The sequence below is a fragment of the Mauremys reevesii genome, linkage group 1, assembly GCF_016161935.1.
Source record: "Mauremys reevesii isolate NIE-2019 linkage group 1, ASM1616193v1, whole genome shotgun sequence".
Taxonomy (NCBI): domain Eukaryota; kingdom Metazoa; phylum Chordata; order Testudines; family Geoemydidae; genus Mauremys; species Mauremys reevesii.
In genome coordinates this window covers 204,971,917-204,984,744 of record NC_052623.1, presented here as the reverse complement: position 1 = coordinate 204,984,744, position 12,828 = coordinate 204,971,917, and the positions used below count along the sequence as shown (strand labels likewise).

The 12,828-nt window shown below is 45.7% G+C and overlaps 1 protein-coding gene across 1 annotated transcript; it reads left to right on the top strand.

The window, feature by feature from the left end:
- Window positions 1-877: 877 nt before the first annotated feature.
- LOC120378571 lies at window positions 878-12,688 on the top strand. Its single transcript, XM_039497126.1, has 4 exons — window positions 878-1,030; window positions 8,173-8,637; window positions 10,840-10,980; window positions 12,564-12,688. Exons 1-4 carry the CDS (start codon window positions 964-966, stop codon window positions 12,566-12,568), a joined length of 678 nt encoding a protein of 225 aa, XP_039353060.1. The 5' UTR covers window positions 878-963; the 3' UTR covers window positions 12,569-12,688.
- Window positions 12,689-12,828: the final 140 nt, after the last annotated feature.

The window sequence follows — 12,828 nt, the reverse complement described above, 5'->3', positions numbered from 1 at the left end:
AGTCAGTTAGCAAGAGTTAGCCCAGCTGTAACCCTAATGACGTGAGACTTCTAGAAGCAAGGATAGTGTGAGGCAGAGGGAAAGAACTGTGTAAAAAGTTATTACGACCTTGTAACTGATAAACCAAATATGCAGACTGGTGTCTTCTAGGAGTGAGAAAAATAAGATAGCAGGATGGCTTATGTATAAACAAAATGCAGTTGTTGCTCATTATCATCTGTATTATTGCTAGTTATTGTTTGTAACAAAGGTATAAATGCTTGCTGTAATTGTTTACCAGTTGAGAGACCTGTCCGGGACTGGGGCGACCCTGTGTCCTAGGACACTCTCTCCCTCCATTGTAATTACTGGAGAAATAATAAAGTATTTGATTTTGCTGCACCCAAAGAAAAAGCGAGAACTGAGTTTTTCTCCGACAGGATATAACCCATAACCAAGCTTCCGTTAACCAACTGTTAACACTAACCAACCTTTGGTTAATCAGGATTTCTACTACACTGAAAAAAAATACTTTGGGGGGGATATATTTTCATCACACACACAGCACATATGGCCAGATTTTCAGAGGCACTGAGTAGCCACAACTCCCAATAAAATCAATAGGAACTATGGAGGCCCAGCTGCCAAGAAATCCCTTAGGGGCTCAACAGACAAGGAACCCTCTATTGAATAAGCACTCATCAGCTCCAGGTTCTGGGGCTGGTGCACACAAGTCCAAAGCAATAAAGAGAATAATTGTTGTGTCTCCCACCCCCGTATTTCGACAGCATGGAAGCCACTATAACAAGTTAAAATGTGGCAGTCATCCAGGTAGCATGCTGCAGACTTGAAGCTGTGGTAACTTTAGAAAGTGTGACTTTCATTGGTCAGAATGCGAACTCCTGTTGCAACAGCAGAGATTTTTTTTTGCCCATACGATCTGAGAGACAGGCTAGGGCAAATTGACTATATACTTCATCAGCTATGAAACAGCAAGCTGGGAATTTCTACGTCTCTGCAGTGCCTCTTCTCCTGTTCTTCTTGCAGATGGGTAAGTGCTGATCTGTTTAAACATCTTCCTTAATCTGGAGGAATTTGGCTTATTTCTGAAATTTGGTTTGTGAGGCTTTTTTGTTTTTAAGCCATTCTCCCCTAAGGACTTCTCAGGATACAGAAGGAACTTTGTGGGTCAAATTCAGTACTGGATTTTGCATTGAAAAACACATTCTTGTTTATAGATCCATTCCTATTTACCTCATAGGCATGCTTTTTGCGTTTCATCCCAAAGGGGAAATGTATCTTTCCATTTCCATTAGTTCTTGAGAAGGCTGGCTATGTACCTTCATTAGTAGAAGCTTTATGGCTTGTTTGTTTTTCTGACATATTAGCTACCCAGTGTGTTCGCAGAACAGTTATAAATATTAATTTTCCAAAGCCAACCTCAGCTAAAAATTCTTATAAATTAAGCAGAGGTATATACAGTCATTTATCACTTAATTATAGAATTTAGGGGTCAGATCCTGGAATGTGATGTGACCGTATTGCATTAGATTGCTGGCAGATCCCAGCTGTAAAGCCAGCATAACCAGTTGCTGTAGTGTAGGGGAATTCTCTGATGGTGGAGACCTGGTATAATGACTTTTTTCCACTCCCCTCTCAAATGTCCATTCAGTAGGTATGGCCAAAGGAATGGGGGCATGACCAGGAGACCTATGCCCTGTGCCAATCTCCAGCTACCATTTTAGTTCATTGAGGTTGTTTGCATCTGGCGTAAGTTAAAGACGCCCATAGGCTGCTCAGATTTACTCCAGGGCAGTGGTCCCCAACATGGTGCCCGCCAGAGCATTTATGTGCGCCCACCTAGTGCTCAGCAGGGGAAAGAAGCCGCGGCCCTGCGGTTGCTGGGCACAGAGAACTCCAGGGCTGCATGCGCCAGTGTTCTCTGTCCCCGGCAGGTGCGGAGCCCGCCTAGTGCCCAGCAGGGGAGAGATGACAGGGCCCCCTGCCTGCTGGGGACAGAGTACTCCATGGTTGCAGGCTGCGCAGCTTCTTTCAGGCTTCTCCCTGCACTGCCCAGAACTGCTGCCAAAAAAGAACAAAAAACCAACCAAACAAAAAAAACCGCTCTGCCTCTGCAGAATGAACCGAATGCTGCTCCGTAGCATGTGCTGACACAGGCACCTGCTTGTTCCACTGGTGCCTGGAGCCAGCCCTGTATGTGAGTATTCTTCCTGCGTTGATACTGCTGTTTTCTTGTGCTTTGCAATTTATTATTTTTTTAACATTTTGCCCCAAAATGAGTGGCTCAAATAAGAGACGACGTACGTATTATTTCAACCCAGAATGGGCAGAATATTAAATGTGATGTTTTTCGTATTATTTAATGTACAAATACAAAATAAGCCTTGAAAAATTGTTGGCGCCCGCCACGCTCTTCTGAAAACATGAATGTGCTACTGGTCACAAAAAGGTTGGGGACCACTGCTCCAGGGAGTAGAGTTTGGGGTAGCGCAAAAGTAAACTTTATTCCATCTTTGAGCCACCCCACCCCCTTTAACCTGCCTTGTGTGCTCCTCAGGACCCGCCCCTAGATATGAAAATCTCACCTTTATATTAAAATTACTTATAGGTTCCCTAATGCATTCCTCCTGGCCCGAGAGGATTGTCCCCTGCACTATATTTCCCAGTGCATTGGTCAGCCTAATTTTAAGTATCTTAAAAGCAAAAAAACACAGAGCTTGTCCCCATCGGGGAATCAGACCTGACTTCCACATGACAGGTGGAGATACCCATCTCTATACTAATGAAAAGAATGGAATAAAAAGAGCTTAGTGGCAGAGTCAACAAAGCATTTGGCAAGAAATATTCCTGGATGCCAACATAAGGGCATTGTCTATTTAAATATCAATGAACTAGTCACTTCCCAGTTGCGCAACATGGAAAAAAAAAAGTCTGTGCTGTGACCTTCACAGTGAAGATCCAAAACACAGCTGGCACTAAAAGACACAGACCACTCTTTTGGGTTCTGATTCTTAGTGATTAATTGCAATCTCAGTGATGTATATTGAGACAAAGATACAGGATCACAACAGATGACAAGGTCAGTTATATCAAAGTGGAAGTAAAACTCATGGTGAACAGTGATGATGTTAGAAAACACAATTAATGTGCAGTTATGATTAGAAAAGTGCCAATGTAAAAATGGTACCTTTTTACTCAGTAAATGGAAAATAGACTAATCATACTGCAGATGGACATATGAAATAAGGTCTGGTCTGCACTTCAGACCCATATCAGTATAACAATGTCACTCAGGGGTGTGAAAAATCCACACTCCTGAGCGACGTAATTATATTGACCTAGCCCCCTGTGTAGACAGCGCTATTTCAGTGGGAGAGCTTCTCCCGCTGCCATAGCTACCAACTCTCGGGAGAGCTCTCCTGTTGGCTTAGAGCATCTTCATCAAAGTGCTACAAGTGCCGCAGCTGCATCGGTTTACGTGTAGATTTGCCCTAAGAGTAGGATACTCAAAATAGATAGGAAGAAAGAATGGCTATTTAATGACAAAACAATTCGGACTTCTCCTGAAAGCTGGCATGCAGAGGTGCTCACCACTCTTAAAGCAACAGTTCATTAGCGAGACAAGGCGGATGCAGTTATATCTTTTACTGGGCCAACTTCTTTTGGTGAGAGAGACAAGCTTTCGTGTTTATACAGAGGGCTTGGCTACACTCGAAACTCCAAAGCGCTGCAACAACATTGCAGAACAGTTTGGGGCAGGAAGTGAAGGAGAATATCTTTCCCACTGAAATGCCTCTATTTCCAAAATGCTTTATAGGAATCCTTAAAATATGGCCTAACTCAGCACTGACCTGGAGCTCTGGAGTGGAATGGGGCAGCTGTTTGACAGAGAACTGTCACTGTTAGGAATAGGAAGTAAAGAATATTGTTACTAACTGAAATGGCTTTCATTCTAAAGAGCTTTATAGACTGCATGTACAGTGATTATTCACTCACCACAGAAATGCAGCCACCTCTGGGGTGTGACACAGCAGCCATCTTGCATGGTGACATGAGGCAGCACAGGCTGTATTAGCCAATCTGGGAGCAAGAGAGCCTGAGAGAATCACAGCTACTGTATATATCTGGTTGTCTCAATAAAAAAAAATCACTTTTATATTCATTACAACTGAGTCCCGCCTCTTCTATATCACCAGGGGACACTACAGCCACTGGTATGCTGTGCTACTATCATGCTGTTCTCTAGTATGTGGACTGCTACCTCACAGGCAACCGCTTTGGCTGTTGTACAGCACATTTTGTAAAGCATTTCAGAATGTAAGCACCGTGTAACTGTTTTGTAGCCAATTAGGATCTTTTACAAACAACTACCTTGTACTCTCCCCATCTTTGTATCCATCTGTTGCCTCCTGTCTTACACACAGGCTGTAAGTTTTTTGGTGCAGGGCATGGACTGTCTTTTTGTTCTGTGTTGTACAGCACCTACCATAATGGGGCCCTATGACTGGGCCCTCTAGCCACTACCATAACACAAATAATTAATAATTCTAATTATAAACTGTCATTGTTCCTCAGTGGGTCACAGCTGAGAATGCCAGATTCAGGACAAACTGCTGGGAAATTGGGCAGACTCAGCCCAAACTGGTGGTTATTCTCTCATTAGATTATACCAAGCCAGTAACAAAAGTAAACTTCTGTCTCACCACACTGGTTAACAGGATGTCAAAAATGCAGTCTCCTTAGGCATTCCAGCCCTAGTCTCACCACCCAGACGCTAGACTCTATGATGAGTGGTTATTGAAAGCCAATTTATTCAAACATAGGGTTTGTCTAATCCTAAGAGACCAGCCACTTAGCCAGGTCAATATATAACTCAGATCTTACCCAATAATCACACTGATGCCAATCCTTTAGTAACTAAAAACTAAAAGTTTAGTAATAAAAGAAGAAGAAAGTTAGTAACAGTTACTAGATCATATACATACAAATAATTGCAAAGTTCTTATATCAGGTTTGTAGCAATGATGATATACAGTGCTAGCTTGTAGTCTCTGGTAATGTCCAAAGATTGGAAGGTCCTCAGTACATAGTTCAAAATACTCCTTTTAGTTGTAAATCCAGAGAATCAGGACAGGAAAGAGGAAAAATGGAGATATCTCAGGGGACTTTTAGATCCTCTGCCAGGTGCCTGGAAATTTACTGTCTCAAAAAAAGAAAAAAGAAAAAAAAGCTCACAGCCCAGTTTGTGGAAAGTTACTGGCTCAAGATGGAGTCCAGGGTCACATGAGCATATCACATGTCCTTGCATGCTTTGATACTCACAGCGGCAGCCATTGCCCATATTCTTGCTGAGGAATCCACAGGCAGGCTTACTGGGTGGGATGAGTTTCTTCTATGGCCCATTGTTAGAGTGAAGTGTCCTTAGTGGGCCATCAACACATAGCTATATGGCCTTGATGTAAATCTTATCTGGTGGGTGTTACCCACAAATACCACACATGCGTAAGCTACCAGTGCATAGCCAATATTCATAACTTCAGATGCAAAGATAATACATGTATATAAACAGAATAATCATACTTAGCGAATCATAACTTTTGCATTGACACCTTACATGATATACTTTCTCCAAGATTTGTCGCAACTGTATAAAGTGGTAATATCAATTATATAAATGGTCATGGTCATATCCACTCATACAGCATCACATAAACACAAAAGAGATTTTGTGTGTGTGTGTATTGGAGAAGCCACTCTAATTGATCACTCGTAACCTGGAGACTAGAGATTTGATTCTCTTTTGCTTTGCACCTTGGGTCATCATGTTCAACTGTGCCCAGTGAGGGCAGCATGAGGATCAAATACTACCAAAGGAGAATGATAGCATTTGACATCCTCTTAACTCACTCTGCACTCTGTAAATGGCAACAGCAGTCTCAAGGCAATGGAAAATCAGCCCCTTGCCATGTAATGTCTTGTATTCCATGATATTCTGTAGGTGGTTATTGGGGGAACGGGAACTGGTTTTTTAAGAAAATAAAAAATATTTTAAATATGGATTCTAAACCCTCTATTGCTGTTTTGTTTTCGTGCTTGGCACCCCATCCAGTTGTTCCAGTTAGGAATTTCAGAGGGAAAAGATTCTTCTTGTTTTGTGCACTGAGGTTTGTTTCCAGAAATGAGGCACACTCAGCTGTCCCAGAGCTCCTGGCTTTTTGATACTATGATTAGCAGCAGCCTGGGGAAATGCGGTTTGAAATCCCTGCATAGCATCTCTACTATTTATACATATAAATAGCAGCAGGGTAGTGCTGCCTCTTCTCTGGTTTTGAACATAACCCTGGGTACTGTCAACAGACTTGTTAATAAACAGATAAAAGTCTGTTGGCAGTGTTCTTGAGTACCTCTTCTGTCTTTCAAGATGCCAGCTGTCAAAACAGTGTGGGACATTCGGATACTGTCGGCTTCCAACCTTCATTCCGTTGAAGGAGGGAGACTGAATGGGCTGATTACCTGTCACCTTTCTGTTGAGCACACATCAAAGCAAGACCCATCCTTGTCCTTCCTGCCATACCATGACCCATAAAGGAGCTACCTAATATTATTCAGCTCAGTTGCCTTCCTTGTTGGGCTCTCTTGGCTGGTTGAACTCTCTTCTTCCCTCCCTTTTAATTTCTCATCTTCAGTCATTTTGTCGCCTCTCCCCTCTGACCAGTGCTCTACTTTGCCTGGTGCACTTAGAGTTGAGGGCAGTGTGGATAAAAATCAGGTTCTCCCGGGTAGAAAGTGGGCAGATGATGTATTTAAAAGTTAATGAGAGGGAAATACGAGAGCTGTGGGAAATATTCACATTCACCCTTAAACTCATTTGAACAGACACTTGGGCTGGAGGTTCCATCAGTTCACACACAATTGGGCCAAGATTTTAAAAAATGGTTGCCTAAACTTAGGCTCCTAAGTCCATATCTAGGCACCTAAGTAAGTGACCTGCTTTTCAGCTGTGCTAAGTACCTAGCAGCTCCCATTGTTCCACTATTAACTAGGGTTGCCAACGTCCTACTCGCACAAAACCGAACACCCTTGCCCCGCCCTCTACCTTGCCCCTTCCCCGAGTCCCCTCCCCCTCTGTTGCTCACTTCTCCCCCACCCTCACTCACTTTCACTGGGCTAGGGCAGGGGGTTGGGGTGCAGGAGGGGATGAGGGCTCCAGCTGGGGGTCCGGGATCCAGGATGGGGCCAGAAATGAGAGGTTCAGGGTGCGGGAAGAGGCTCCAGGCTTGGGCAGGGGGTTGGGGTGTGGGAGGGGTGAAGGATTCAGCTTAGGGTGCAGATTCCAGGGTGTGGCCAGAAATGAGGGGTTCAGGGTGCAGAAGGGGACTCTGAGCTGGAGCCGAGGGGTTCGGACTGTGGGAGCAGGCTCAGGGCTGGGGCAAGGGGTTGGGATGCAAGAGGGGGTGCGAGCTCTGGGAGGGCGTTTGGATGTGGGAGGGTGCTCAGGGCTTGGGTTGGGGTGCAGGAGAAGTGCAGGCTCCAGGAGGGAGTTTGGGTGCAGGAGGGGGCTCAGGCTGGGACAGGGGGTTGGGGTGCAGGGTGTGGGTTCCAGGAGGGGGCTCAGGGCTGGAGCAGGGGGTTGGGGTGTGGGCTCTGGGAGGGAGTTAGTATGGAGGAGAGAATTACAACCTGGGGCAGGGTTTTTGGGGTGCGGGCTCCGGCTGGGTGGTGCTTACCTCAGGCGGCTCCCGGTCAGTGGCGCAGTGGGGCTAAGGCAGGCTCCCTGCCTGCCCTGCCTCTGCGCGGCTCTCGGAAACAGCTGACATGTCTGGATCCTAGGCACAGGGGTGCGCAGGTGCCTCTGCATGGTGCGCGCTGCCTGCACTGCAGGCGCCAACCCTGCAGCTCCCATTGGCTGCGGTTCCCGGCCAATGGGAGCTGTAGAGCTGGCACTAGGGGCGGGGGCAGCACGCGGACGCTCCCTGGCTGTCCCTGCAGCTAGGGGCTACAGGGACTTGTCAGCCACTTCCGGGAGCTGTGCAGAGCCAGGGCAGGGAGGGAGCCTGCCTTAGCCCCACTGCATTGCCGACTGGACCAGAGATGCCAGGGTCCCTTTTTGACTGGGCGTTCCTGGCAACCCTACTATTAACCTCAAAACCGTTCATCTTTCTTTCTGTGCAGTTGTCTTCATTTGTGCTGAAGATGCAGCAAAAGAGAACGCAACCATCACCCTCAACTCTCCTGCTACTGCTCACACAGCGGTGCTGCCCCTAGTGGTGACCACCCCTGAGCCATGGCATCCATTTGTGGCTCAGATCCCAGTCAAGGAGAAAGCCAAAGAGGGTGAAACTGTGGCCCTGAATTGTCAATTTCACAGTCCCTGGGGCCCATCCCTGAGCAAGCTGACAGTGAAGTGGTACAAAGTGGATGAAAAGGGGCAGAGGGACCTACTGGAGAACAATGTGACTGTCTTGACAAACTACTCCAGGGCTTTCATACATGGGAACTTATCGCAAGGAGATGCCTCCCTGACTATCCTCAATGTGACAGCCAGTGATCACGGCATTTATTTCTGCCAAGTGACACTGTCCAGTGGGAAGGTGGTGATGGGGAGTGGTACAAAGCTCAGGATCAGGAGAGCATTGGGTAATATTTTGTGTTCATTTCAGTTCTTCTTTTTCGCCCCTTGAAGTTGGTTTGTGCACTAGTAGATGGAAGAGGAGGCCTGGAGCTGATACTAATTGGTAAAATAACTGTGACAGTATAGAGTATGCCTCTCACAAGATATTGGCCTTTGTCTGGTGAAATCTCACATTGTTTGTTTTGATAGCTTCATTAACACGTCATCCCCACAACATGTGCTTCATGACCAATGTAGCTGCCTTTCCATCTTTCTGGGGCAGTGGAATGCATCAGTTCAGCAATATGCTTGAATGAAAGAGACCAGAGAATGAGGCCTGGTCTACACTGCAGGGGAGGGAATCAATCTAAGTTATGCAACTTCAGCTTCGTGAATAATGTAGCTGAAGTCGAAGTACTTAGATCTACTTACTGCAGTGTCTTCACTGTGGTAAGTTGATGGCTGACCCTCCCCCATCAACTCCGCCTATGCGTCTCGCTCCGGTGGAGTACCGAAGTCGACAGGGAGAGTGCTCAGTGGTTGATTTATTGCATCTAGACTAGACACAATAAATCAACCCCCCACTGGATCGATCGCTGCCCATCGATCTAGTGCGAAATGTAGACATACCCTGAGAGAAATCTAACTCACAATGGACATTATTTACCACAAAACTTGGTCCTCCTAAAACGGATCTAAATAAATCAGAGCTTTAGAGATGGAAAAGATCTATTAGGTTGACTAGTCCATCTTTTGGCCAAACTGTGTATCAAACTACAGGGTGGTTCCCCATAATATATTCTCTTGGCTATGCCCACACTAGTTTTCGCATTTCCCCACCTTTCATGGGAGGTTTTTGTACATTGTAATAGATTTCATGTTAAGACATTTTTCCTGAAGCTCTGCCTAATGTTTGCCTTAACTCGCTTTAATTCCTTTATTCTTGTATCTCTCTTAAGCAATTCCTTTCCCTCTATTCCACTCCCTTCTGACTGTCCTTTCAGACAAATTCTTCCAGCACTTTGCTTTCCTTCTGTCCCATTTTACATGGTTGTAAAAGAGGTCCATTGCAAAGGCCTTTAAACTAATGACACCTGCTGATAAGCTGCCTCCTCTGCATGTAGGCCCTGATTCACAGATGCTTATCTTAAAGCATGGGGAGCAACCCTAGCACTATTCTGCAAAGGATGCTTAATTTTAAACAGATGAGTGGGTCAATGGAATTAACTTAAGAAATGATGAATCATGGCCAAATTCTGAGGTCTAGTTTTTTTTACTCAGACAACTCCCATTGATGTCAATGGGAGCTTTCCTAATTGATGACTTATTTAAAACTGATTAAGGACCTCAGTATCTGTCCTGCAGCCATCACAGTGAACAATGTTGTCCACATTTTCTAGTGCATGGTAAATTTATCAGCAAACAGGGATGTAATGAATACGTGACCTAGGTCTGATTGTGCATCAATCTGGCAGTTTCATTGGGGAAATTATTGCATTTCAGATGTAAAGATAAAATGCCATTCACTTCCTTCTTCCTAAAGACACACTTCCTCTTGCTGTCTCTCCATTCTACCACCCTCCCCAGATCAGAGACCTTCTATGTCCCCCAAGCAATACTCAGTTCCAGTGAATTCTGACCCAGAACCTCAGGATGTAATGATCCCAAAGAATGTGGAAGTGTCACATCTCTACCTACCAGTCAAGTGGTGGTGATTGCCCCCAGGTCCCAGTGAGAAACAAATGTCTTCAGTTCTGATCCCTCTTTGGTGCTGTCTCCTTTGGAAAGTTGCAGAAAAGTTACAATACTCAGAATATTGCAAGGTATTCTTTACTGTTTGCTCATACCTTACGAGTACATGAAGAATACAGGGGAGACCCCTATGAATGCAGCCTGATTCATAATTCACTATCACCTCACAGCATAGTACAGCCTACAGCCCTGCACTGAAAGAAATCAGTGTGCAATACACTGTCTCCAGTCCCCATAGTGTATTGCTGCTTCCTGCCTATGCTGAAATAAATCCACATGATCTGCAGTGGATTATACTCTCTCTGCTGTAGAGACCTGCAGTTTCTTGCCCATCAAGAAATCCATATAATCTGTATCACAGTAGGCAACATCCTCGGCAAGATACTGTAGAAATCAGGAACTTCTCCTGTGTACTATCCTACATGGACATATAGCTCCATGTAATATGTCTTGTGTCACTGTGCCTCTTTCCCCAGGGTTGTTTGGCATAGAAGAATCCATTGGAACAATCATTGGAGTTGTGGCAGCCGGTATAGGAGGTTTGGTGGTTCTGATTATAGTTCTAACTCCTCGGTTGAGGAAGTGTCTCCTGTGCATAAAACAAGCACCTCACCAAGGTATGGAAGAGACAATGAATTCTCGGATCAGTTACTATAAAAATATGAGCTTCTCATAAAACACAGACAACATGTTACATGTGTCCAAAGTACCTTTAGAACTCCTGTAGATTTAGCCACTTAGCAGTCACAGACTGGGCAGGGATCATGCAAGGAGCAGGCTAGCTGGACAGTCCTGGTGAAATCCAGTGACAAAGACAGATGTAAGTCTGTGTCTGGTTTTCAGACAAACCTACGCTGGATTTAACAGCCTATGTGGACACAGCACATCATTCACCTACAAAAAACTTGGAAGGATTGCCTTGCCCACAAACTCCCACACAAAGGTACATGTTGAATAGACCCAGACCGTTCAGAAATACTGAGTTGTCTTCAATCCCTTCCCCTGCCCGCTTCAGTCTGAACTACCGTTCTTACTCTCACCCTAGACCTTACATGGATTTTCTCCCAGTGGCTGCAAAAGATCACAGTGGTACAGAGGGCCAAATTTTCAAAGCTGCTCACTCCTGTTTAGGTGACAAAAGAAGTGGCCAGATTTTTCAAAAGTGCTTAGCTAAGTGTCATAATAGGAGCTGAGCACTTCTGAAAACCTTATTTATTTGGACAAATGGGAGCTGAGCTCTTTTGAAAATCTGGCCAATTGTTGATTCTGAGCACTTCAGAAATCTGGCCATGGCCACTCACACACTCCTGCCTTCAAAGCAATGCTCACTCTCTCGCTCTCTCTCTCACACACACACACACCTTCCTCCAAAGCGATGTGCACACACACACACTTGTATACCTCTTCCTCTAACCGCACACACATACACACCTCTTCCTCTAAAGCAGTGCTGCCACCTTATGGTCAGTCCTAGAAAGGGCTCGCAGTCAGTACACTGCTCTGTTTCATTCCACTCTGTTGAATATTAATTACCACCTTGACTGCCTAAGTCAGAGGTGGCCAACCTGAGCCTGAGAAGGAGCCAGAATTTACCAACGTACATTGCCAAAGAGCCACAGTAATACGTCAGCAGCCCCCACATCAGCTCCCCCACCGCTCCCAGCGCCTCCTGTCCACCGGCAGCCCCACAGATCAGCACCTCCCGCTCCTCCCCGCACCTCCCGATCAGCTGTTTCCTGGCATGCAGGAGGCTGGGGGTGGGGGAGAGAGGAGCGAGGGCAGTGCAGGCTGAGGGGAAAGGGCGGGAAGGGGTGGAGTGGGGACAGGGCTGGTGGCAGAGCCAGAGGTTGAGCAGTGAGCTCCCCCCCACCCGCACATTAGAAAGTCGGTGCCTGTAGCTCCAGCCCCGGAGTTGGTGCCTATACAAGGAGCTGCATATTCACTTCTGAAGAGCCGCATGTGGCTCCAGAACCACAGGTTGGCCACCCCTGGCCTAAGTCCTCTGTCTGATTCTAGGAATAGCTCCCCAAGTGGTAGCCCCTTTTGCTTCAAGACTTTGCATTCCAAACCACATGAATGGGTAGACTTCACTAACGCATTTGCTTCTACGACGCCTATGATAGTTTAGTGGTTGTAGGATACTTGGCTGTGTTGTATTATATCCACATCACTAACTTGTTCTCTCTTCCTTCCTGCACAGCATAACTCAAGCAGCATGGTTACAGAAAATACCAGAAGACTAAACAGTTTCTTCCATGTGTGTCATAACTTGTCACATTCTGTGAACCAAAAGGGGCAGTTTTTTGAGCTATCCATGTGTGCTGTCTATAGCTGTAATAAAAATGTTTGCTTCAGTACAATGCCTGCTTTCAGTACATGCTGACTCTTTACTGTTGCCTTTACATACACAGTAGTATGGTCAACTTCCTCATATAGCATGCACCAGGGGTTCACAACCCCCCCCC

Coding starts and splice junctions, on each gene's coding strand:
- LOC120378571 (XM_039497126.1), top strand. CDS start 964: ATGAAACAGCAAGCTGGGAATTTCTACGTCTCTGCAGTGCCTCTTCTC. Junction 1,031..8,172: donor CCTGTTCTTCTTGCAGATGG/GTAAGTGCTGAT, acceptor CTTTCTGTGCAG/TTGTCTTCATTTGTGCTGAA. Junction 8,638..10,839: donor CAGGATCAGGAGAGCATTGG/GTAATATTTTGT, acceptor CTCTTTCCCCAG/GGTTGTTTGGCATAGAAGAA.